At 29.0% G+C, this 26,634-nt stretch overlaps 3 protein-coding genes and 1 long non-coding RNA gene across 6 annotated transcripts; 2 read left to right on the top strand and 2 right to left on the bottom strand.

The window, feature by feature from the left end:
* Positions 1 to 293: 293 nt before the first annotated feature.
* Positions 294 to 8,629, bottom strand: LOC122526105 (elongation of very long chain fatty acids protein 6). Of its 2 annotated transcripts, none has more exons than XM_043649272.1 (3): positions 7,721 to 8,629; positions 4,307 to 4,786; positions 294 to 886 (listed from the first exon to the last, which is right to left on the bottom strand). In XM_043649272.1, exons 2-3 carry the CDS (start codon positions 4,630 to 4,632, stop codon positions 298 to 300), a joined length of 915 nt encoding a protein of 304 aa, XP_043505207.1. In that variant the 5' UTR covers positions 4,633 to 4,786; positions 7,721 to 8,629; the 3' UTR covers positions 294 to 297. The 2 variants fall into 2 exon arrangements, with proteins under 2 accessions (XP_043505207.1, XP_043505208.1); XM_043649273.1 differs by lacking the exon at positions 7,721 to 8,629 and adding an exon at positions 6,873 to 7,014.
* Positions 8,630 to 10,513: 1,884 nt separating this feature from the next.
* On the bottom strand, positions 10,514 to 16,285 carry LOC122526106 (BTB/POZ domain-containing adapter for CUL3-mediated RhoA degradation protein 3). 2 transcript variants are annotated; one of them, XM_043649274.1, is made up of 5 exons: positions 16,112 to 16,285; positions 15,226 to 15,538; positions 14,917 to 15,115; positions 14,658 to 14,808; positions 10,514 to 10,926 (listed from the first exon to the last, which is right to left on the bottom strand). In XM_043649274.1, exons 1-5 carry the CDS (start codon positions 16,281 to 16,283, stop codon positions 10,862 to 10,864), a joined length of 900 nt encoding a protein of 299 aa, XP_043505209.1. In that variant the 5' UTR covers positions 16,284 to 16,285; the 3' UTR covers positions 10,514 to 10,861. The 2 variants fall into 2 exon arrangements, with proteins under 2 accessions (XP_043505209.1, XP_043505210.1); XM_043649275.1 differs by lacking the exon at positions 10,514 to 10,926 and having other exon boundaries at positions 13,830 to 14,808.
* Positions 15,421 to 16,437, top strand: LOC122526108. Its single transcript, XR_006305954.1, has 2 exons — positions 15,421 to 16,056; positions 16,280 to 16,437. It is a non-coding gene; the product is annotated as an uncharacterized LOC122526108 (long non-coding RNA).
* A 7,496-nt stretch (positions 16,438 to 23,933) lies between these two features.
* Positions 23,934 to 25,222, top strand: LOC122526107 (intraflagellar transport protein 20 homolog). Its single transcript, XM_043649276.1, has 3 exons — positions 23,934 to 24,179; positions 24,868 to 25,022; positions 25,089 to 25,222. Exons 1-3 carry the CDS (start codon positions 23,996 to 23,998, stop codon positions 25,200 to 25,202), a joined length of 453 nt encoding a protein of 150 aa, XP_043505211.1. The 5' UTR covers positions 23,934 to 23,995; the 3' UTR covers positions 25,203 to 25,222.
* The last annotated feature ends 1,412 nt before the right edge of the window (positions 25,223 to 26,634 follow it).

Genomic DNA, 26,634 nt, shown 5'->3' on the forward strand with positions numbered 1-26,634 from the left:
AAAAAGAGAAAAAAGGAAGGGTACGTTTATGTTACTCTTAAGAACGAAAAAGTGATGTCGGTTCGCATGAAATGTAGAAAGCTTCCCCCCATAACACAAATATTATTTGCTTCCTCATTTAGCGAGCACCATAAATGTTATGCGTTACTGTGTGTTTTCTCTCTCTCTCTTTCTCTCTTTTTTCCTTTATTTATTTTGTTACTCTTCTTGACTTCTTTTTTTTCTTCTTCCCACCGAAAATTTTGTTATTATTGTTGTATAATAATAGTTGTCTTCTTCTTCTTCTTCTTCTCTTTCTTAATTTTCCTTCAGTTTACCATTCGCGTATTTCGTAGATGCGATCATATGATCATCAGTCGTGGTAATAGTTCCATTAGTATACAATTTGTTCTTGCTCGATTTACTTGAGCCTCTGCTGAAATAGGCCTTATGGAAGAAGTGTGCGAATAGGACAAAATAACTGAAGTACATAGCCAGGCTAAGCCTGATATTGAGTCGTGATATATGACACTCTGACTGTCCTTGTTTCAGGTACTGATAAGCCCAGACGTTGATAGCACAGCCCATCACCATTTGGGACAATTGCAATCCCGTGACCAGCATCGAGATCCATTTAGGTGGCGAATAACGCATTGCTTTCAAAGCATAATAGCTGTACATCAACGAATGTACGCAATAATTCATTACGATAAACCACCTTGCAGAAGATGCGTATTCCGTGTAAGAGAACCATGAATATAGCAACACGGTAATATGATGATACCAATGTAAAAATATCAATGGTTGTTTACGTAGAACAATGAACACGGTATCACCGAGCTCGGGTAACTTCGATAACACGAACATCCATGTCCAAAAGCCCGACACTCGGTCTTGAACGATGAAACTAAAACATTCCAATACGAAAATCAAGATTAGTTATTTATTTATCTCTATAGTTACTTTTTTTTTTTTAATAATTATTACAGCTAAATTGTAAGTTTATATATGTTATTGATCTGTTAAAGTATGAAAGAACACATAATTACATACTTTAACTAAGTAATATAAAAATTCACGAGTAGGCGAATACTTAAAGTATGAAATTGAAATTTGATTCGTTGATTAGATCCGATAGAATAGTACATCTAATAGAACATTGGTTTTCAAAATACAGGAAAATATAAGAACGGATTATTGTTTCAGTTTAATATACGTGGGTGAATTGACAAATTTTGAGTTTAACGTAAAATCAATGTTTTGTTTCTCGGTCAAACGCATTTTTATTTTTCCACGTAATCTCAAAAAATTTTACAACCTAGTTTTGTATAGATACAGGATATCCATGTTTTTTACCGTATTATTTTAAACACCATATTCTTTTAAACAATTTTTCTTTTTAAAACACAAGGGAATTGGACTGAAATAAACAAAAAATTTGTTTTTATGGTACGCACAAAAGTTTCCAATCCACCCACGTATACGTGGCATAAGCTTTCGACATTGCATTTTATCGAACATATTTGTAATGATATTTCGCAAAAGATTTGATTAACAAAATAGAAAGTTTGAATTAATATGAATGCATGAATCAATTATAATAATTATTTCGATGATGATGATGATGATGACGATTATTATTATTATTAGGAGAAATTAACGTCATATTATGTAAATAAGATCTATTAATAATTTATTAAAGTATTTTTTATTGAAAGATATTTTATTTTCAAATCTAATGAAAATGATAGCTTCATCTAATATGTCTAGAAAGAATTAATGTAATTTATGCTAATTTAAATCGATAGAATACCTAATTTACAAGTTTGAATGAATCAATTGAAATGAATTTGATGTAAATTAAAAATATTTCTATACAAATTTGTTAATATTGGTGCACATATTATAATTCAAAATCCATTTATATATGTTTTATAATTTCTTTTAAATACACATGATTAATACATAAAATTAATCTTATAAAAAATATAACTGTGACACACATTCGATTCAATATATAAACATTTACGAAAATAATCCTTATAAATAATTCAAAATATAAAGAAAAATAATTGTGTTTTTATCGAAAAATAAATATTTCTTCCTAAGTTGAATCTTTCTTAACTTACAATTATACAAAAGAACAAATAATTATAAATTAATTATTATTATTTATAAATAATACGATATTTCTACACGTATTTACATAATTCAAAATATAAAGAAAGTATATATAAAAAAAATATGATTAAACAACTTTCATAATGATCGGATGATTTCTTCGCAATTCTTAAGATTATTATTATAGTTATAATCTTTCAAAATGATTCTAATGTTAATTGGATTAAGAGAGAGATTCAATAACAAATTTTTTTCATGTTTACATGTTCATATAAATCTCTGAGATAAGAAATAATTATTGCTTCATGAAATTCATCTTCTATTTCAATACTATTTCACTGTCTATTTATCTGTCTGTCTGTCTATTTCCCTCTCTCTCTTTTTATCTATCTAAAAAAACGATCGACATCGAATGATGATGATAAATACAATTTTATACATATTTCTATTTAAAACAATTATGAAAATCTGAGATAAAAAACATTTTTCTTATTGATTAAATTATACAATATACGTAAATAAAATATATATATATATATACAAATTAAAACTGTTCTCTGAGAGATTTTCAATATCAATTATTTTATTTTCAAAACATTTAAAGATTTTGATTTCTTATTTATTCTTTAATCGTAAAACTAAGACTCCAGTTACGTTAAGTTTAAATGAGTCTCGACAAATATTATACTGTTCGGAAAGTAATTTCGTATCTTTCAATAATAAATAAAAGAAGATTATTTATTTAGAATCCAAGATTTTTCAAATAATCTCGATTTGTCGGATTTGATTAATTCAATTTCTTAAAACAAAGAAACAAATTTTCTTTACAAATATATTAGTAACTTCCTTAAATTTCATTTACTAGCATTTAGTTTTTTAACATAATTACATAAATATATTATAATTACGAAAATGACATTACTTGTGTTCCTCAAAGCAAAATCCTATTGCAAAATAATAAAATTACATAATATTTATTAATTTTTTTTTTTAATATTTTCTTTAAATACAATTACTATTAACAACAAAAAGATGTAAAATAAAAAACTAAAACATAATTTTTATAATCATTGGTTCATTTTGTAAAAAAAAAAAATAATAAAAAAACTGATTATACCTTGTTATGTTAAATATCTTCACGCACACGTTTACTTACTTTTTTTTTTAAATAATGAACACTTATTTATATTCTACGAGTTATATTAAAGTTTCATAATCTTTGCTTTTTTAGATATAAGAGAATTTCTGCGGGCATTTCCTTGAAATAATGAGTCACTTTTATGATAACTAATACTCGTGTCAGAGAGAATTAAAATACACTTGACATTTCTCATAGAAAGAAAAAAAAAAGAAGATGAAAGATTCACAATTATTTTCATTCATTTTTTGTAAATTTGTTTAATTAACCTTTTAAACATATGATGTAATATATTACCGAGGAAACCCTCCCCTCCCTTAACCGAGGATATTTTATTTATTTATTATTATCTCGTTAAATAAGATAATTACTAATATAATATATAATATTATATTTTTAAATAAAATTGTATATCGAATGTCTATATATATTAATATCAGTAAAAATAAAAATAAAACTTTCGAATGCGAAAGTTTAAAATATACAAGGGTGGGTTGAAAAGTCTTGAGCTTCAACGAAAAAGAAAATATTTGTTTTTTGTTTTTAACAAAAAGAAATCATATCGAAAAGAATTGTTTCTATGTCAAAACTTTTCGACACATCCAGGTATTATAAAAATAAAAAAATATTATTAATGTTAATATTTATAAAAAGAAGAAATGAAATAATACATATAGGTATATTTATAAATCGGCACGAATGTCTCGGGCAACCGATTTTATTCTTTATTACTTTTGAAATTAGAAAAGAAAATTATATAAAAAAAAAAAGAAAACACATTATTATAATAAAGAGTATAACGCAACACAAGAATTGCAACTTTAAATCAATGAAATATAAACCAAGTATTTGTTTATAAAAGAGTTCTTGCTCATCGATACCAATGAATTAATGCAGATGCGTAAATTATCTGTAGAAAATGATATCGATCGAATAGTAGGAATAGGATTTTATTACAAATGACGATTCCTTTGAATACAAATTTTCAATAACAAGTTTAAATTGCAGTTCTCATTGTGCCACCTTATATACACACGAACGATGAAATAATATTAAAATGATTTTTACCTTGGTATACAAACGCTGTAATAAAGTCCATGATTCCTGAGAACGTGAATGAATTCAGTGGCCGTTCTGGTGAATCCAATAATCGAAAATGATGCTAGGAGGGTGTTCCATAGGGTGAGAATACCGCGTAGTTCAAACTTCGGTCTACTAGCCATGTAATGTTGACCACCAAATATTAATATCATATATATACCACAATAATAAAATGCACTTGTCCAATGTTTCAACATCCAAGCTCTTGTATCCTGATGCATAAACTTTTCTTCAAAATTAAATACGTAAGAATAATTCGGGCAAGTTACTTCCATGTAATCCATCTTATTCATCTTGTGTGAGAAAAAGAGAGAGAGAAAGAGATTCTTTTATTTTTTATTTTATTTTTATATTCACTCAGTTTCGTTTATTTATCACACACACCCTCACGAAGAAGTATGTTGTCCGTATCAGCTTCTCGTCTCTCGTCGTGATTGTGAATTTATTCTGCACAAACAAAGAACAAACAATTACGTCAATGATGGTTTTTTATTTATTTATTTATTTATTTATTTACTTATTATTATAAATGGTCGGTTAAAAAGTTTCATACCTAAAAGTAAAAATGTTCTTTTTTAATAAAACATTTTTTGTTCTTTGGGTACAGAACTTTTCAATCCAACCTCTTCATTTATAGAACATAATATAAACGATTATCATAATTATTATTATTATAAACATATAATTATCTAACAAATATGAATAAATCATATTTACCTAAATATAAATAATTCATATTTTATCGCAAACAAATGTTAACAGTGTAAAACAAAGTATTAATATTAAATATTCGCGAATAAATTATCTATGAGGAAATTTGTTTAAAATCATTTTGTTTACAACGTATAAAATCAAAATTAAATATGTAATTATTCATGCAAATTATCGTGGTATGTGTCATTTTTCACCGAAGAAGTCATTATTTGCTTTGGATTAATATATACAGTAATCAACGTAAGGATTTCAGCCAATAATAAAATGCGCTCTCGTGAAAGTGATTTTTTCTTCTTCTATCAATCCTACTAATAAATTATTTGTCATAAAATATTTAAAATGTATGCCGAAAGTAAAAAAAAGTCTGCCATTTTTTAAGTTTACTTTATTTCGTTTTTTTTCTGATTCTTAAGTTCAAAGTCAGAAAAAGTTTCTTTTTGGTTTTTACGACTATGAAAGAAATTAAGCCTAATTTCCTGTACATTTTTCGGCGTACACGTAAAATATATTATTTGTTTATTCGCAATAACTTTAATATTTCAAAAAAAAAAAGAAAAAAAAAGTTTTTCTTAAAACTAATCAATGCAATTACCGTTAATGTTCGTGATTGTATTTTAACATAACGATCGAGTAAACACTACGATTATTACACGTAAAATAATTTTGCATGCACGAAGCGTTATGCATTATCTTAGCAATATCTTTGACGTATGGAAACAAAAATGCCAATCCCACATTTTTCTGTGATTTCAGCATTTATAATTAATTAAATGAAAAACGCTGAGATTCAATGTTTTTTTTATTGAATAATTAAATACTAAGAAATAAAAAGTGAAAGATCAGCTCGAGAAATAATTTTTTCAATGAAAGTATTAAAAAAATGAGAAATAAAAAATTAATCTATAAAATAAATTGACTTATAAACATTTTAACACGATAAACATATGTTTAATACACGCTGAAATTCATTTTCTATGCCAAAATATATTTTTCTTATTAAATTAAACCTTATATTATTTATGAAAAATAAGAATAAAAGTTTAAAGAATGCGTGTTTATTTTAACATCGTAAATCTCGATTGTATATGTTCGAAATCGATCGTGATTTAACGAGAAGAAAACAAAATAAAAATAAAAAAAATGTTTGTTTGCGAAAGATGAAAGACCACCCGTTATCGATCAAATTCTTTTCGTCCAACATATCTAGTTCATTGCTATGCAGTCTTCTCTTCATTTGGCAACTCGTGAAATCCTTCCGTATATGTATATAGGTACTATAAAGCGCAAGCACAATATTCTCCCTGAGATTGATCCATCCGGAAATCTCGGTCACTTATAATATACTAAAATAAAATGATCTCATTGATTTTATTAATATTTATAAATATATAGATTTTTCCAATTAATATAAATTATTTAAATCGATCGGTAATGCAACAAAAAAGATTAATCATCGATCAATAAGATAAAAACTAATGACATAAATATTAATGAAATAATTCACGAAATAATGAAACAATAAACCGAATAAAAAATCCCGTAAATTAGAAAGAAAAAGAAAAAAAATAAATCCAAGAAAAAGAAGAAAAAGAGAAGAGGAAGAAGAAACAAATTAGATTTTTTAAAAATAACAATATTCGAATGAATTAAAAATAGAGAGAGAAAGGGTCGGGGGGAGAAAAAACTCATAGGATCGCAACAAATTCATATCGTTTTTTTTATCTTTTTTTGTTTTTGTGACACGCGCGAAAAAAAAGGAACAACAAACTCTTGTGCATGAATTTCGTCGAACGAATCAGGTGAGAGGAGAATGACTTACGACGGAAGCGTACGATCGCGTGTAAAAAAGACGGAAGATGATAGGCTGACGGACATCATACAACAGCGAACCGGTATCTATGCCGTCATTACAGCATCATATCATGGGCACGAGGCAACCGAGCGGCAAATGGATGGACGGACGAACGGATAGACAGACAGACGGACAGGCAAACACATGGAGGTTAGAGTGCACAATCCCGGTTCGCGTCCTCGAATTAAGGTCGAGAGCCCTCGTGTGAAAATATATACGTATCTCTGTCTAATACTCTTTAAGTGGGAGTGAAATATAGAACAAGGGATATACGTTTGATAACCCCTTAAAGAGAGAGAGAGAGAGAGAGAGAGAGAGAGAGAGAGAGAGAGAGAGAGAGAGAAAGAGACACGTTTAAAAAAATTTAGACATCGGGGCAACAGAAAGAAAAACATTTCTCGTATCACGCCACCCGTGACCTCGATTTTGCGAAGAAAAAACAATTTCTGCTTTTAATATTTTTTTTTTTTTTGTATTCTTTCTTTCTTCTTTATCATCCGCGAAGTAAAATGGAAAATCAAAAGGGCGGACGACTTTACTTTATCGATACACGCAGAAAGAGAGAGAGAGAGAGAGAGAGAGAGAAAGAGAGGAAGAAAGAGAATTCGTGAAACTGATATTAAGTGGACTCTCCTTTATCACCCACACATACACGCGTATAAATGCATTTTGCATGCTACGTCTAAACTGATAGTAGATAGATATCTCTCTACTTATCTTTATTATCTTCCTCTTTTTCTTTCTCTCTCGTTTTGTAACGCGTTCTTTCTCGTTCTTTAGAAAATTGAAACAATTGCGAAATTGTGAAAACTTACCGATGAAGTACTGTAACATAGGCGAGTCCCTCGATACGAGAAATCTTTTACCGGCTCCTCCCTTCTACCTTTTCTATCTTCTCTATCTTTTTCCTCTTCTTATTCCTTTTCTTCTTCTTCTTCTTCTTCTTCGAAATGAAGTTAATATCTCGCGCGCGCGGGACCACTTTTGGTAAAGTCTACTTTAACCGAGTTTAATTCATACGTAGTTTTTTACTCCGAAATAAGTTTTTCCTTTTAATGAAAATTTGATACGACGATGAGTAAATTAGTGTTGTCCTCGTTTTTATGTATTAATATGGGAGATAAAATTGCATCGACGGACAAATCTATTTCATTCCCACCGATAATTTTTCTTCTTCTTCTATTTTCTATTATATATACTCACACGCATATACACGTGCAAATATATGTCTCTTTCCTTACTTTCGTAGCGACGAATCGTTATGTCTGGCTGCGTTCTCTCCTCTTGACGAGGAAAATCGATAGATAAACAAAGTTGAAAGGCAACGTGCGCGTTCTTAACACAAGACCTCTCCTATTTAATGTCTATTTTATTCTCTTTCTAACTGTACCTCCCCCCCTCTCTTTCTCTTTAAGCAATAACGTGTCGTACTTAGAAAATTATCTTTTTTCCTCTTCTATTCATCTATCCGTAGAATTTCTTCTGTTCTTCACCTAATTAAGCGCATCTGTTATACGTCGAGTGTCTATGTTTCTATATATATGTGTACGTACGTATACGCGGATAGTGGTTTTTTAAACACACTATTAGAATAATTCGCGTCAAACCCGGTCTCTCAGACTTTTTGCACGAGACAGTTTTTTTAATCTTACTTATCAACGCTTATCCAGTACACCGTGCAATGTGCTGCGCGAGACTAACGCTACTCGTGTTTTACGCTAACGGATAAGTAGCGCCACCGGCTTATTGTTTTTTAGTAGGTGGGGCGATCCAACGTACTACTCGATTGTCATTGGCTCTCGGAGATGGCTCGTGTTTATTAACCAATCGACTATGAGCGATCAACTTTCCTGATAGGTTGTATTGTAGCGTGGGGGAACGCGTGATCCTGATGTTTCTATCTTATCTGCCAATCGTTTTTATGGAAAATAATGTATAATTATTACATAGTATTGAATTCGTTTAACATGAAAACATCAAATAATCGTTTCGTATTATAATAGTATCGACATTCTAATAAAAGAACATTCCTTAGTATCGTGTTATTTTAGACAAAGAAATTCTGGTTTTTTTACACCCGTTATCGTGTTATCGCATTGCATTCTAGCGGATATTTACGTTACTAATGATCGTTGAAATCTCTCAGTTAATAAGCGACTTTTAGTACTGCAATGTTTATATTATTGTATAGTGTCGTTATTGTGCTTTATTTTTGAAATTATAAACTTATTTAATTATTAGAAATATCTTATTGTAATTAAAATTTTTGAGAGGTAAGTCGAGATAGAATTTTATATTATTGAATTGTACGTAAAAAAACAATTTGTTTAAAAAATCAAATAGTTATAATCAAAAATAACCTATTCGTTTGAATACATTTAAATGTCTATATATAATAGTTTTATATAGAGATATATTAATAGTAAATCATTTTCTCATAAATATATATCTTTTTATTCTTTTTCATTCATAATAATTGAATTTTTAATAATTGTGTCAATGTTCATTGACTCTTTAATTGAAATATTTTATAGAGATTAGTCCTGCCTAACAATATAAGGTATAAAAAGCACAGGAAAAATGTTATGTTTGTTTTTTTACATATAAACACATTGTATTCTACATTTAATATAATTTTAACTGCAAATATAATAACGTATATTGTTATACATTTTAAAACTTTTTAATACAGGGCACAAATATATTTTTTTTAATTATTATATATTATTTCGCATACACCAAGTATCATCTATAGAAAATAGAAGATGGTATTTGATTCTTGGCACGTAGTTTATAATTAAAAACAGGATTTCTCAAAGCATGAATTGCGGCTCTATATGGAATCACTTAACTAAATTTAGGAGTTCACAGAAATTTTAGCAAAAGTAAAAAATTAGTATGAATATTTTAACTTGTCTTTAAAACGTGATATAAACCAAAGAATTTTTTTCAAATAAATTTTCTTTATGATTTATTATTAACAAATACTAGTAACAATATTTACTTAGATAAATAAGGTGGTTGCCAAGCAGAAAAGTTTGAGAAGCCCTGATTTTCAATTATTATATGTATCAGATTTTGTAATTACACTTTAATACTCTTTTAATGTTTGTGTCTCAGTAACAGTAAAGAAGAAATCAATTTAAAGAACACTACTTTTGTATGAACACTTTAGGAATAATTTAAATAATATTTATGAATCATAATAAAGTAGAAAACATTCGCATTCCAATGTTAATAAAAATGATTAGAGAATATGTTACAATTAAAATAGAAATGTATTAATTAAATTCGTTTCTAATCGATTAGTTTGTTTTGGCATATTAAGAGTTATCTCCGTCATATATTAACATTATTTATGTTATCGCAAATTGAAACGTATTTAAATGTATTTCTTAAATAGAACAATTTATTGGAAGACTATACCGTATTTCAATCAGCAAAGGATAAAATTAAAAGTTGAAATATACTTTTAAAAACTATAATATAGATATAAAAAATATAATTATTAAACAATAATTATATTTTTGACGCAATAATAATGACATATATATATATATAATATTAAACGCGCATATAGTATTACACAATTTAAAATATTTCTTTTCTTTTTCTTTTTAACACGTTATACTAGACATAATTTTTCTGCAAAATCATAATTCAGCTCAAACGAAAGATATATGTAAATGTAGGATTCGAGTAAAAATTGGGCTATTGCGGACTGATCCTGAACACGAACCCAAGTCTTTCACTTTCCAGCCAACTAAACTAACTTTCAAACTATATAGAACTTTCTGGTTAATTTCCTCATGAATATCTATTTTATTATTTGGGTATGGAAGTTGTTCGATCCTACATAAACAATATATATCTTAATTTTGTTCTAATTTAATTATTGATAAAAAAAAGTATTGTTTAAATTATAAGCAACATATTTCCTTTCTTATAAATTGTAATCACTTCTCTAGCTGCAGCATGTATTTAAATCTCGCTCTCCCTCTGTCTGTTTGTCCCTGTCCACCTGTGCATACATACATCCAAATATATATATATATTTATATATAATATATATTACTTCGCTTAACGTTCTATTTAAAAATTATTTTAGATATTTATAATATAATATATATAACGATATATCTATAATCTCTAAATATATAATCTTATTTGTATATCACACATTAAGAATGGTCTAAAATTGTTTAGTCTCATGCCGTGTATTGTAGATTTGTATTATTAGTTAGATATTAGTAATATCTGGTAATACTGTAATTATTGTTTCTTTTTTTGTTTTATTATCATTTACAAAAAAAACACCCTGTCGTATTCATCAATCACTATTATTACATTAACGATTTGAGTCCCAGTGCTCCTTACAAAAATCTTGTTGGAAAAAATTGAATGTTGTTGTTCACAACAATCAAATGTTAGTTGGGCCTTCTCAATATGAAATCTGAAGAGCATGGTCGCTCTACTTGGGACTTAAATAGTTAATATAATAACTGCCCCTTTCCCCCCCTAGTTTTACTTGTTTTGTATAAGATACTTTTTTTCTTTTCTTTTTATATAATCACATAAATATATTATTAAGAAATATAATATTGATGAAAATTTTAAACGACATAAATAATTATATCGTATAATTGAACATTCAACCCTTAACAAACCAGATTCAACGACTGCTAGATTTTTTCTATATATTTTTATTCCAAAGACTTCTACTACTATTTATGCAAATAGAAAGTATAAATTATATTTTCATATTTATTATCAGATTTATTAATTTTCTATATTTATATGTATATTTTTATTTTTTATTTTTTATAATTAAATGTTGCAGTCTCATGGATTACATTGGTGTAGAAAGGGTTAAATTATAATACGTCCATACTATATGTCATTGAATTGAACATAGCAATATACAATAAACCATAGTAATAAGAATGAACAAACATTTTGCATACAAATATATAAATCTAAATATTTTGTTTCTTTATCGATTTAGTTATATTCTTCGAAAAATAATTGTTAACACGTTCGCTACAGGTGTCATATATTTGCGACATACCAATTTCTATCGAGATCCCAGCATCACACATTTGTGATGATAATCAACGCGAAAAATAAATTCTGAGTCTTGATTAGTTCTTTTAAAAATATTTGACATTATCTCAATTTTTTATATACGATAGAAAAAATAATTTTACAAAAATAATTTATTATATGGTCAATATTTGTTCGCATCGTTATTACTACAATCATGTATAAAGCTTTCTAAGATTTTTCGATTAAACAGTTGTATAATCTCTGCCATATATTATTTTATAATAAAATTGAAAATTTCATATAATTTTATAAGAGGAAATGTGTTTACTATTTTAATTAATAAGAGATAATACAGAAATAAGAACAGAGATAATACAACAATTAAATAGAAGAAAAACAAAGCACTTAATTATTAATTATTGTTGCATTTAAATTAGATTTACAAACTTTGCTTTTTGGAACAGTCTATAGATTATTGTTTGCAGTCTTCTCTTTTTTTTTTTTTTTAATAATCAACGAGTTTAATACTTTATCCAAACATATAAGCACTCGAAATAAAAATAAAATAAAATGAAAACATACAAATTTAATGCATCTCATCCTAATGAAAAGTAGTCAAATTTTACATTCATTAAATGAAAAATATTACTTTGCAATAAAAAGTGTTGAAGAATTAGGAATAATAATAATAATAATAATAATAGAATATACGATAAGGAATAGTAATCGAATGACAATTAGAAAACGTACTCTGAGGCGTGATGCATTGCTGTTAATAGAACAAATCAATAAATACTAGCAAAACTAAATCTATCAAACTCTATTTTTATAAAAATTCATATATATCGATATATGTAAATAAATAGTTGGATTGAAACTGTGTTGTCGAGCTATATTAAATTGTTATTAAAAAATTATTAAAGCTAATAGGCCGGATATTTCATCGTTTAATAATAAACAAAAAAATAAAGGAACATATAATAATTAATCGTTTGAGTCCCAAGCAGCATTGCTAAAATTTCTTGTTGAAAATTGTCACGTTATTGGTTCGCAATGCAAAATTGATACGTTATCGAACCACATAGCATTTGTCGATACGATTTTTCTAAAAATTGCGGGAACTCAAACGGTTAAATTATAAAAAGATAATTGTGTTAATATATTTACACATTGCTTGTGCAGAAAAAAATAAAGAGCTCAATAAATATGCGAGATTAGCATTCAACGTTTAACTTGCATGGAAATAATAATAATAATAATTATTATAACATAGCATAGATAAACATAAATAAGCACCCTCGTCGACACGTCGAAGAATATAATACATATTAGTAATGAATTAAATTCATTATTATCAACAATTGCGATATCATGAAATTTTTTCTATCACAAATATTTTAAAATCTATAATATGTACTTCATTAAAACTAAATTCCCCTTAAACGAGAGGAATTAACAATCCGTCTGCATATGCAAGTTACGAGTAAATTCAATGATCGTGACAATGACGACGATGATGATGATGATGAAATAATAATAGTAGTAATTATAATACCATAAAAGAAAATAGTAGTGACAATGAAAATGACAACGTCATTTTGAAAGCAACGATTATAATAATATAATATTAATAAAATGTAGTACTAATTGAAAAGTGGTTGCAGGTAATGGTGGTAAAAGTAATAAATGACGATGATGATTGTAGTAATAATAATAATAATAATAATAATAATAATAATAATAATAATAATAATAGTAATAATAATAAAAATAATAATAATAATATTATAAATAATATTAATAATAATGATAATAATAAGAAATAATAATAATAGTATATCTAATACTCATAACAGAAGTAACAGTGCAATTCTAATATGATATAAAATGCATTGTAATTTAGTAATTCCATTCATTGCAGAATGACAATTTAGACTCGTAATATAATGTTTGGCACATGAAAAGTTCTTAGATATCTAATCTCCCGTGTGTATATATATCATTAATTCTACAATAAAAGTCTGAAAAAATGTAGTCCATTTTAACTTTAACAGGTAGAACATATCTAAAAAGGTGAGTTAGTCATTCTGCTTTGACATTAATTTAAATACTATTTTAAACATGTGAGGAATTAAGATACACCGTTACGGCAGCAGCAGCAGCAACAAATAATAACAAAAAAACTACTATTGCGATACAAAATTCAATGAGATATAGCCTGTCGTTTAGTTTTTATAGTTTAGCAATGTAATTTACGTATTTTTGTATAAAGAAAAAAAAAATAAAAAGAAAGATAGAAAGAATGTGGAGCAAGGGCACACCGAATTGTTTCTTTTTAGTGTCTATGTGTGTGTTGCATCTCCTGTCTTTCTCTAATATATGTATGTTTATCCTATTTTATATTAGTTAGAGTTTTAAGAGAGCGAACAACATTAAAAATTGTACAAATTGCTGGATATTGCGGATTAACATGTTAAACGCCATGCCAGTTCCTGCAGAGCAACCAGCTTTAGACTTTCTATCCAGGCCATGTTGGTCACTGATGGGTAACATTTCTGTGTTTTTCTATGGCCAATAGTATTCATCGTGGCCTAAATGGAAAACTCAACAAAAGAGGCTTAGCGCTTAACGTGTTAAGGATGGGCAGGCTGGGTCAGTTGGTATTTTGTTTGTTGGAGCGAAGGCGAGCCAAACCGGAACGCTCACCCTCTTCTTCGTCGGATGTACAAGGTGGTGCACCACCTACAGCACCACGAGAAGATGTTGCCTGCATTAATTCTTGATCTGGTCCATTACGATGTTCGTATAATAAAATATTTAACATTTCCTCATAAATGCGAGCTTCTGGAAATTCGACCTGAATATCAAAGAATTTAAGGTCATTACTGGTTGTATATTTTTGAGTGGATTCGCACATTACAGATAGGTAGATAGATAGATATATCTCATTGATTTTAAATCTTACCTTTGTATGTTTTTTATCTGTTGTATATACAATCGAATGGCAGCATACTTCGGCTACTTTACGCCCATGGCCGTAAAATGTCCAACAGCAAATTTCACTCGAACCGATAACATCCTTGATAAATAGCACCCTACCATTAAATCTAAGAGACATTTTATCAAATAATTCTATATTTTTTAATAGATTGTCGTCTGATGTACTGGAATGATATAAAAGATTACATATATATTTATTGTTAATTTTCTCAAAGAGAATGCCTTAACTTACGTCGTCAAATAACTTAACTACAGAAATTATTTATAATACTACCTTGTATATGAGTATTTGTTATTGTGCCTATTTATAATAAGTTTTACTACTGGCTTAGCAGTATTACTTATAAGAAGTTGTTCTTCTCTTTGAGACGTAATCAATGAGACGGTACAAATGGATTCAGCCTCGCGTTCTTTTCTCAGAAGCGCTTGCTCGCATGATTCTGCTAACTCGCTGATACAATAGTATTTAGCTTCCGACAAAAGTTCTGCCATTTCTTTGGCGCTTTCTGGCAATGGAACTGAACCGTCTCTTAGGAAATTCAATATTGTACCAAAGTGTTTTCCACACCGATCAATTAATACCCATCCTATAGCAAAATTTATAAATATAACTTAAAAACAACTGTGTCAATAATTTGCTATTAAAAAAAAGTAATTTAATAAATACAAAAAAATAATATTTTTAGTGAAGATCATCCCTCTAGTGTTCAAATAAAGTGCATATTATTTTATAAAGAAAAGAAAATCTATATAATTTGAATTTATGAGAATAGTGTTTAATAGTTCATACAAACTGACAGCAAATAAAAATTCTCAATATGTCACTTAAACGCAATGAATATCTCTTACTATAATTTATTCTTGATATGATACTATATTACACTTAATACGTCACTTAATATGCACGCATATTACTTCAATATAATATTTTAATATTTAAAATATGTACTTTTTGTGTAGAAAGAGATAGAACATATCAAAACAGAAAAAAAAGATGGCGGCCGCACGGTTAATGATCTCGAAATGATCGAACGTTTATCGAGGATAAATACAATATCGTTGTACAACGATATATCGTGTTAATCGTGAATAGGAAAGAAAAAAGGTATTATTGAAATTGATTTAACATGTAACTCTATATTTTACATAAAATATCTTACCTTCGGAGTCGGTAAGAACCTCCATACGACCACTGAACATGGCGCGTAACATCGTGTCATGTTTTTGTAATGTTCCCAAAGTCGTATAATGCAAAGAACCACCGATATTTAACTTTACGTACTCCGAAGGACACTTTGTTTTATTATTAAACGTTTTATGATTTCCAGACATAACGAGCTTCGACACAACTCCAAAAAAGATTTAATTAATTAATCAAAACTTACGTACGTATGTATGTGTGTGTCGTGTATGTGTATCGTGAAAATAAATTAAATAAGACAAAATATAAAGAAACGTAAAAAGGGGGAGGCGGGGTGTAATATAACGAGTTCTTGATTTTTTATTTTCTTTTCTTTTTTTTTCGAAGTGTCAAATCCACCGTACAACGACGACAACGACAGACACGAAGTTAGGCACTCGACGCACTCTCGATCGAATATTTTTCTTTTTTTTCTTTAATCTTTATCTCTTTCCCCTTTTTTTTTACGTTCGACGAACGACGAACGAACTAATATAATCGATTAGATGATCATCCCTTTTTAGGTAGCCTCGTATAACCTCATCGTAATCGTAATGATTTATTATTATTATTCACGAGATATTACAAATCACACAGCTTCTTCGCGCGATTCGACACGAAAGAATGCATCCTACCGTACCCCCATTTTGCTGAATGACTAGTGGCACAAACGACGAGCCAGGATCGTCAAGCTTCAATATAGATATCGTATCGCGTGTATAATGCGTGCACGTGCTGTATTTCCATCTGCGTTTAAAATTCTGTACCTATCGTACGTCGGTAACTTACCTACATATGAGCAATTATAATATGTTATACAAGGATATATCAAAAAATGCAGAAGAGCACAAAAAAGTTGGCATAGAACCGCAACAGTAGAAAAAAATGAATAAGTGCTCTTAATTGCTCAATCAAAATCCATAATTGCTCACTTTATTACCGACGGTCGATATTTTAAAAGTAAAAAACTACCGTTACCGACGGTAATAAGAGTTAGTGTCGATTAATCGATGCAAATGTCTATTGTTGTCTAAAAGTTCGGAGTATATGATCTATGTACCGTCCTCTTCGAAATTCTCCTTCAGACTGACACATTGTTGTCTATGAAAGTACTTTTATTAAATTTTGTTTATATGAATTTTCGTACGTATGTAGCGCATGTGTATAACAAGAATAATATTCGTAATAAATCGAATATCCTTTTTCGGGAAGTCATATAAACGTAGACAACACGTGTCAGTCTAAAAAAGAATTTCAAAGAGGATGATACATAGATTATATTCTCTCCATCGATTAATTAAAAATTATTTTTATATTCTAATACATTCTACTTATATTTCAGATTGTTTAAACACATATTTACTGGTTTAAACATTACATTCTTATTAACATACTTTGAATATAAAATAATTTCGATGTGATATACTTTTAAATGAAAATCTTCCCTTCCAAAGTTTTCACTGTATAGGAACGTTAAAACAAATGTACATTAGTTTAAGCAATTACATAAAAATTGAAAAAATATTTAAATTAGAACATTGCGATGTGATAAAGTTTTTAGTGTATATTCTACTCGTTATTTTTTAAATATTAACAAGGAACGTATACACCTAATAGAAAAATAGAATAAGTTTTTGATTTATTTAATAAATAAATTATTATATCAAGCTTGACTAGCGTGGTCATGAAGAAAGCTGAATTACGTACGTGTGACGGCAAGCTTGTGTGCGTGTATAAAACATTAGTAATAATTTGAATTTGCAACTACATATGAACTTCTAATTGGTCACATGATGTCTGAAATAATTATCAGCCAATCAGCGCTTTTTGAGTATTTTCCTTCTTTCTTTTCACGGCGTCGGTGTTAGAGATCGCACGGATATTTCGTCGTCCCGGTAATCTCAGGTAATTAAAAGATATTTTCTAACGTATACCTTCCTATTATATATCAAACGAAAGCTACAAGCAAGATTTTTATACGTGAGTATTTTCAAAACGAAATATTAAAAAGTTCGAAAGCTATCCGTAAAAATATAACCATCAATGTTCCCCGGCTTCGCGTCACATCTCGCCAATGTTACTTAACAATATCTTTTTCTAATTTCTGCTTTTTTCCACGGTATCGATACTTAATACTATCTCTAATGATGCTCTAATTAATTATTTTTCATAATTATGTCTTCAAAGATCGTATTTCGTATTAAATTCGATTTTTATAACCTACACACACATACAAGTGTAACACACATATATACATAAGTATAAGTCGCTCGTACATATACACTCATATATTTGATTTTCTTTATATTATACTAAAGTAATCTTATTTTTTTACTTATTTAGGTTTCCGAGCATTGGGAGAGTCCAGGATTAATACGCATACCTAACCTTATTGTTGTATACACTTTTTTATCTTCATATTCGTCGAAGTAAGTCTATCTCTTTTTTTTTATAACGTAGAGAAGTGTAATAGAAAGAGTGTAAGAAAAAAAGCAAGAATGTGAAAAAGGGAGAAGAAGGAAAAAAAGAAAGAAAGAGAGAGAGATGACCGAGAAAACACTCGGTATATAAACACGTATTAATACGTCTCTATGTTTTTCAGAACTGCTCGAGCTAACAATGAGATAAAAACAAAACAAACGAAATACGTTACTCTCTAAGGTAAACAGAGAGAGAGAGAGATGCTCATTCCCCTTCCGTCCTTCGACAAGTTAAGACCGGTAAAAGTGACAACGTATTAAACTATTGAATAATTTTATTTCTAACGTTCTCGTGTTAATTTAAATAATTTCAAGAGTTTTTTATTACATAGAACAGTATAACAGACGGTTTATTTTTTAGGTTATTCTTTATTGTGTTTGCTGATACAAATTTTGTTTTATTTATATAGAAAACTTTAAAGACTTTTAATGAATATTTTTACTGACATTTTTATGATATAATATCTTTTAATGTGTGCTCTGCCTTCAGAAATGATTCACAGGGAATATTGTATTATAATCTTTAGTATGTTTTAGCTTTGCAGATTTTTTATTTAATTTTATTTTATTCATCGTCATCCTAAGGGTAGGATACCCATCCTGCAGTCATCAATGAAGACTAAAAGTAAGTATATTTTCCTATCAAACATTTCTATAATAACTTCAATGGTTTTTTATTACCACGATAACATTAATTGTTCTTTTTTTTCTGTTTCAGAACATCATTGCAATCGAGCGCGTAGGCAATGAGGTACTCGTGTGTTGCATCGATAAAATAAAATACAAAAGAATCGAAAAGTAAAGTCAGTGTTGTACGTCGTATGTAACAGTTCGTTTTTTTCGGGTAAAGAAACTCCGTTAGTTTCTTTTATTCGGTTTAAATGTGTACTCATCGTCATCCTAAGGGTAGGATACCCATCGTGCATTCATCAATGAAGAATAAACGTAAGTCAATTTTTATTTTAAACACTTTTTTAATAATTATAATAATTTTTTCTTACAACAATGATATTCATAATTTTGTTTTTATTTCTGTTTCAGATCATAATTGGAATATTGCAGTGTTGGAAGTGTTTGTGAATAGTGAATAGTGTTTGTGAAGTGTTGCAAGTGTTCGTGCATTGCAATCGTGCGCGAAGCAATATACGGGAGTGTTGTATCGCTTGAATAAAATTAAAATCACGGATTAGAAGCACATTCGTTCGTTAATTTCAATTCCGTCGCGTTCGCGAACTATTTTTGAAATTTATATATTAAATTAACTGCGACCAATGCAGTAATTGCATTAGAGTTTGTTCGAGTAAAGTTGTATTTTTATCTTTAAACAGTCGCACAGACTGTTCGCGTATTAGAATCAGTGCATCAATGAAGATTTTTCTACTTGCATTGACTGTGTGCAAAGCAGTCTTTGAATTAGTTGTGTAGAATCAGTGATCGGGCGTAAAACAAATTAAAATCAAACGCGAATTAGAATCAGTGTTGTTCGCCGTATAATAAAATTTCGGTTTCGCGATAAGAAACTCATCTATAGTTTCTTATTTACGTTTATACCGCGTTTTTAGATTCACGCGAGGTGCATCGCCATGGTGCAATTGAGCTTCATCCCATTGAAATGCATTGTAAGTATTCATTTTTATTAACATTTTATTCTATTTTATTTTATATGATTTTTGATTATATTGCAGATAACTTATAGTTTGGTACTATTTTATTTTAAAGATATGACCACGGATTGTCTTCCTTTCCAAAGATGTGGAGTGAATTCTTCGCTGGATTTTCGATGGATCTTCGCTGGATCTTTGATGGATCTTCGATGGATCTTCGCTGGATCTTCGATGAATCTTCGATGGATCTTTGATGGATTTTTGGTGGATTTTCGATACTTGCATTCTACAATGCTTGCTGCAAAGTAGGAGTGTTTTGGAGCCATCGTAGAACTTCTTACGCAGTGAGTCAAAAAATTTAAAGTCCCTCCGGTGCTCTATCATGCCGAGGATGAAAGGTCCCAATCGGCACGAGTTACTGGTTGTAATTATTCCAATAAATTAGTGACGAGCACATGAGTAATTCTTCTTTTGGAATTACTCATGAAAATTGTATATTATATTGTATTGTATTGTATGTTTTATTAGTTCAGGATAGGTTTTCTTGTCTCACCGGTTGAATTCATTTAATTAATAATGCAATTAATTAATGCACTTTCTTTTTTATTACGTGTTTTGTTCGTGGTTAGTAGTGGTGAAACCGAGCATTAATTTACTCGTTTTCGTCCAGAAAAGCATGTAATAAATGTCTTACATGCATTGCTTCGTACTTAGTTTATCTAATCGCGATTAATTTTGATATATCGATAATTCGATATTATAAATAAATGAGCAAGAAAACAAACTCATTCGCGACGGATAGATTCTAGCAGTTAAGTGGTGGCTCAAAGCCCAGTTCTTTTATTAAAACAGCCAACTTAATGAAAGGAGTCGTCCGAGGTTTTTAAATATATTAAAATATATTAAAAGATATTAAAAGTTAATATTTATCAAATAAATTGTAGAGTCCTTAGCCGCTTAGATAAATTTCTATAAAAATGTATTTATGTCTTATGTATATATGTGTTTTTAATCATATTTTTTAGATCAGGATTTTCAGCTTCTAATGTACTAATCTCCCGTTTCTCCCCCCCATACTTTCTGCGTTCTCATCTATGCGTGTGCCCAGGTGCTACTCGTATGGGTGAGAAACAGTTAGTGTGGGTTTAGTTTTAAGTTTTTCCCCTATTGGCGGCTGTCATTGTGCTAGTGATTGCACGATGTACTTTACACCTGTGTGTGCGTATTAGGTAGAGTGTTTTGTACATCGTTTCGCGATAGTTTTTAATTAATGTATTATTTATCACTTAGAATACTACTTAGTATAGCACACCTAGAGTTAGGTGTGATATGAAAAATACACATGGTTGTATTTTTCTATTATATTAAATTTTTCTCATTTTTTTTGGTAATATATAAAATCGTTTGAATAGTAGAGTTACCGCATTTATTTGTGGAAACTTTGATATACTTGTACATTACTAGTATGCATATATACTAGTATGTACCAATGTTTTGTCTTAGTCTTAGTCATTTTTGGCAATCATTAGCCTTGGCAGTCGATTACAGCATTGGTACGTACTCCCATAAGTTTAGAAAACACGCGTTTGAACTAGGGTGTCGGAGGTGCCCCGGGGCATGCTCTCTAGTTTAGGCTTTTGCACCCTGGTGGTATGTGAGAGAATCGTGGAGTGAGTGGGTGGGTACGTATGTGTATTTGCTCTTTTTAAATACGGGTAATTGGCAGGCAGGTAGCATACTTCTTTGAGCGAATGTGAAAACTTTAATTTTAAGTAGGTAGGACCCAGGAAGGCACTAGACTTACTTTCACTCCGGAGTGGAAATTCCGTCTCCTGGTTTATACAGAATTGTTACAATAATTTTTTTTTTTATTCATTCTATTATGCTTACTTTGTAAATATTTTTTTGTAACTCTTCTGTAATTTTTATTATGTATCATGAGATTCAAAGGAATTTGCAACGATTTGAAAGATTCATTTCTATTTCGATTCTATCTCGAACAAATTCGCAAATACTTTGATGAATTTGATACTTAGTTTTAAGTATTATAACTAACATTTCGCACTATCGCGATTTAGTATTTGAAATATTTGATATAATTCAGTATAAAGAATAAATTGAATGAAAATATTGCAAGAAAATGCATAACATTTATTGCTTTATTTATTTCAATTGTATTTTATTTTTTGACATTAAAAGTGCAACGTGTTATTAGGTCATCGATAATTGTCTGCTTGGACATTCGTTTAATTGTGCTCGTGTATATGTCAATGAACTCTAAGTTCATTGATAGTTCACGAGCTTTACTATTGAACAGAAAATGTAAATCAATTTTTTAATAATTGAGAATTAGAATTGTAACATAATACAAGTTAATTTGCAAAAGTAGTATGAAAGATCTTATCTCTCTCGCTCGTAGAAAATGTCCAATGCAGTTTTCAGGGATGAAGAAAGAAGAGGCTGAATGCCGAAGAGGCTAATGCCGAAGAGGCCCCCACTTAATTGTGGCTGAAGAGGGCAACTACATAGATTATTGAGTTATTTTCAAAGGTTCAACACCAAGTTCGAACTTTTCGAGAACAGCTCTCTAATCATATTTTATATTTTATTATATTACATTCTTGCTCGTCATTAATTTGTAGTTGTAATTGGAGATGATGGACCATTCCATCTCCTTGGGACACCAAATTTGTGTCTCTATCGTCTAAAAGATGCATATGTGTTTAGTTAGAGTCAGAAATATTACAATTTTTGTATTATTAAATTTTGTAACTTAAATAACGTTCGGTAAATATTATAGTAATTTCTCTTTTCTTGTTTCGTCTTTTAAATTTTTTATTGTGATCGTATTTTATTAAATTTGCAATTTTTCTTTTCTATAAATTTTTCGTAATAATTATTAGATATTATTTTTTTTTAGTAACTTGATATTTGTACTTTTCCCTTTTTTTTTTTCTATATACTTTATGTAAATGTAAAATCACGCGTTTAAATTTAATTTCATTGCAACGGTAAATAGAGATTTCATTAAAATAAATAGAGAATTCAATTGTGAAAAGTGCATCTGCGAATTGGACGATTTATATGTCAGGCTATTCTATTACTTGATTGTATGATTAATATAGCTTTCTTTTTGTTACAGGTGATCATCGTTGGATTTAACAACAAACTTTTGAGATTTTTTTTGTTTGAATGCTATGACTACTCTTTAAATTATAAATATATGTATTTATAAAGGCATTTCTGAAGGCACACACACATTTTTATACACTAAAAATTGAGAATATAATTATTTAAAATTTTATTGCAATATAATTAAACTATATATACTATCAAAGAATACAGTATTCTTTGCTAGTATTGTACCGTCATCGCGTTAAGTACCTGCTATCGCCCACTGGTAAGTCCCGGTAGTAACTGGGTATAAAATGAAACTGGGTAGATAAAAAAGGGGGCTTGTGAGCTACTATGTATTTCTGTATCTTTGGATATATGTATGTACAAATGATAAGGAAGATTTTCATTCTAATCTATTCCTAGACAAATTATTTTTCTATAGGTCTACTGTTTTTCTTAATATTCCTAAATAATTCTTATAAAGAAAGAATGTGTAAAATAAGTAAAAAGATAATTTTGTTTTCTTTCTTTTTGAGAGTGTTTTTCCTAGGAATAATAGGAAATTATTCTAATCTATATTACAAGCGTCAGTAGAGAAAAAATATATATATATATGTAAATAGATCACCATTGACAACCCAGCGCGAAAACAAAAATTAACGCATGCGTATCGAAGGTAAAAAAGATAATATTAGTTTGTTTTGTTTGTCGTTAAACAGAAGTATGGCTGATTCGTTGACGAAGTATGGCCTTTATATAGATGACTTAAGTAAAATTTGTATTTTAGAACCGGAAGTAGCTAATCAAACGAATAAATTAAAGGAGGAATGTCAAAATTTCATTACCAGTAAGTCAGACAGGCGTTGTTGATCTTGTTCAGCAATGATATTGATTGAGAAGATTCTTTTATGCACACTTTCCAACATTACGATTCCTTTTTCCTTTCTTTTACATAGATCCTTTCATTTAAGCACATAGTTTTTTGCACTCCTCGAATGAAAATATCGTAGATTTTGGAATCCACTTTATTCAGACTCGAATTTTCTTTTGATTTTAACTTGTTGGTTATCCGTTCACTACCATAACACGTCGTTCGATCAAGAATGTCATGCATGCTCTACAGAACGACGGTACAATACGGTACGAAAGAAAGAAAACGAAATTCCCAAGAACGTTTTTTTTTTCTTCTTTACATTTTTATTTTCTTATAAGAAATCTATTAAAATTAAGACGCGAGAGTTCTCATTTTGCGCCAGTGCGTTACGCGTGCACATTTTTACATTTAAATCTTTTTTTTATTTTATCGATTAATAAAATAAATAAAAATTAGAAGAGAATAGGTATTTCTTCAAGTTATTTCGAAGACTGTACCGTCATTTTTATCATTCTCGTTTTACCTAAAATATATTTTATTTTTTTTTTTGTAATTTACATACAATTTATTTATTTGCAAGCCAAAGAATTATAGTTAATCGAATATCGTTTATTTTTTCTTTTTATTTTTAAAATTCAATTGTTCGCTATTTTTTAAATAGGAATCGTGGACTTTCAAAAGAATTGTAACAAATTCATCGATCTGATGGACAACTGGGCAAACGAGGTTGAAAAAGAAAAAATGCGGACGATCGGCGCGCGAAATTTGTTGCGTTCGGTTGAAAAGCAAAGAGACGCGCAGAAACAACAAATACAGGTTGTTATTGACAATCCTTGTTTCTTCTTTTTCTTTTTAATTAATTAAATGAAAACAAAATTTCAGGCATTGATTATGGAAAAATCAATGGAATTAGAACGTTTGAAAATTCAATATGATTCGTTGAAAAAAATTGAAATGGAGCAGCTGGAAACGATTGAGCATTTAACAGTCAATTAAAATTCATCGCAAAACAAAAATAATAATAATAATAATAATAATAATAATAATAATAATAATAATAATCGCAACTGTAATTAAATATTTTGTAATGGAGGGAAAGAGTGTTGAAAAAGAAACAATAATCATAATAATAATAATGCTAATAATAATAATAATTAAGTTATAGACTAATCGAATGAACATATATTATGAATCAGAATATTACTATTTTGTACATAAGTTTGAGTCGAAGTTTGTAGCTTAAAAGAATGTATGAAGGGGGTTTGGGGGGGGTTGAAGGGTTGAGGGTGGTAGGGGGTGTACGAGAGAACCCTTTTTAATAAGAATAATAATGGTGTTAAGAGTTACACAGTACACACATATCGGTTAAGTTGACAAACCCCTGAATTGAAAAGGCACATCAGTTTTATTTTTTTGAATCGATACTCTGGAGACTCGTACACGAGTATCGTTATAAAAATCTACAAACAGTTTGTCAATCCGTATTGACAATTTCATTGAGAATATTCTACGACACGAGAGAATCATCGAGTTATTATATTTGTTTTTTTTTTCTTTTTCTTTTTTCCAGCAGCGATTACAGTTTTAGGCACCACAACAACGTTTTGTGCTTTTGCATTTTTTTGTTTTGTTTTAATTAGGTCTTTCGTTCCACATATTGTTTTTCTTTTTTCTTATTTGTTTCTTTCGATAAAATCAATGAACGTAATCAAATTAGTACAGTTAAATGGGAGCGATATATATTTACATTTTGCTGTCGAGAAATGATTGTTTCTTACTTCTTATTTTCTATCGTACAATAATTATACGTCACAAATGATGAATGCTCGCACACGAGATGCCCTTATGCAGTATAATATAGTATAGTATAGTATAGTATATTATATTATATTATATTGTACATAAGTTTTCAGATTGATCTCTTCTCTATGTACGTAAATATATCGAATACTATCGATGAAAAATTTCAATTATCCATCGTATTAGTTTCTACATAAAAGAGGAGCGTTCGAATTCATTGACAAAAGTGCGATGGCACTTTCAAAGTAACGTAACGTGAGATTACTATTTATTTATTATTATTATTATTATTAATATCATTATTATTATTATTATTAATATTATTATTATTACGTTTTTTTCCTTTTTTTTCTGTTAACAATATCATCAATACAAAAAACCATAGAACGATAACATCTGATAAGCGGACGTTTTAATTCTGCAATGAAAGTTTTTTTTATGCTCAAAGATTATGCCCGTTCAACCATTGTACCCCAGGGATTCAAAAATAAACTTTATTTTGTAAAGATAAGAAACGGTGTCTGTTCGTGTACTTGTGTTTATGTTGAGTATTGCGTGTGTGAGTGTTTATATATATATGTGTATGTATAGTGTTTTGAATTATTACAAATATAAATCCTATACCCTA

The sequence above is a fragment of the Polistes fuscatus genome, unplaced genomic scaffold (genome assembly GCF_010416935.1).
Source record: "Polistes fuscatus isolate 324 unplaced genomic scaffold, CU_Pfus_HIC Scaffold10, whole genome shotgun sequence".
NCBI lineage: Eukaryota > Metazoa > Arthropoda > Insecta > Hymenoptera > Vespidae > Polistes > Polistes fuscatus.

What these genes read in the sequence shown, in the direction of transcription:
- LOC122526105 (XM_043649272.1), bottom strand. Translation starts at nt 4,632, where the DNA reads ATGAATAAGATGGATTACATGGAAGTAACTTGCCCGAATTATTCTTAC. An exon ending in TACAGCGTTTGTATACCAAG is followed by an intron (nt 887 to 4,306) that starts GTAAAAATCATT and finishes GGAATGTTTTAG; the next exon opens with TTTCATCGTTCAAGACCGAG.
- LOC122526106 (XM_043649274.1), bottom strand. Translation starts at nt 16,283, where the DNA reads ATGTCTGGAAATCATAAAACGTTTAATAATAAAACAAAGTGTCCTTCG. An exon ending in AACAAATACTCATATACAAG is followed by an intron (nt 15,116 to 15,225) that starts GTAGTATTATAA and finishes ATATCATTCCAG; the next exon opens with TACATCAGACGACAATCTAT. An exon ending in TACATCCGACGAAGAAGAGG is followed by an intron (nt 10,927 to 14,657) that starts GTGAGCGTTCCG and finishes ATGTATGCACAG; the next exon opens with GTGGACAGGGACAAACAGAC.
- LOC122526107 (XM_043649276.1), top strand. Translation starts at nt 23,996, where the DNA reads ATGCGTATCGAAGGTAAAAAAGATAATATTAGTTTGTTTTGTTTGTCG. An exon ending in ATGTCAAAATTTCATTACCA is followed by an intron (nt 24,180 to 24,867) that starts GTAAGTCAGACA and finishes TTTTTTAAATAG; the next exon opens with GAATCGTGGACTTTCAAAAG. An exon ending in CGCAGAAACAACAAATACAG is followed by an intron (nt 25,023 to 25,088) that starts GTTGTTATTGAC and finishes ACAAAATTTCAG; the next exon opens with GCATTGATTATGGAAAAATC.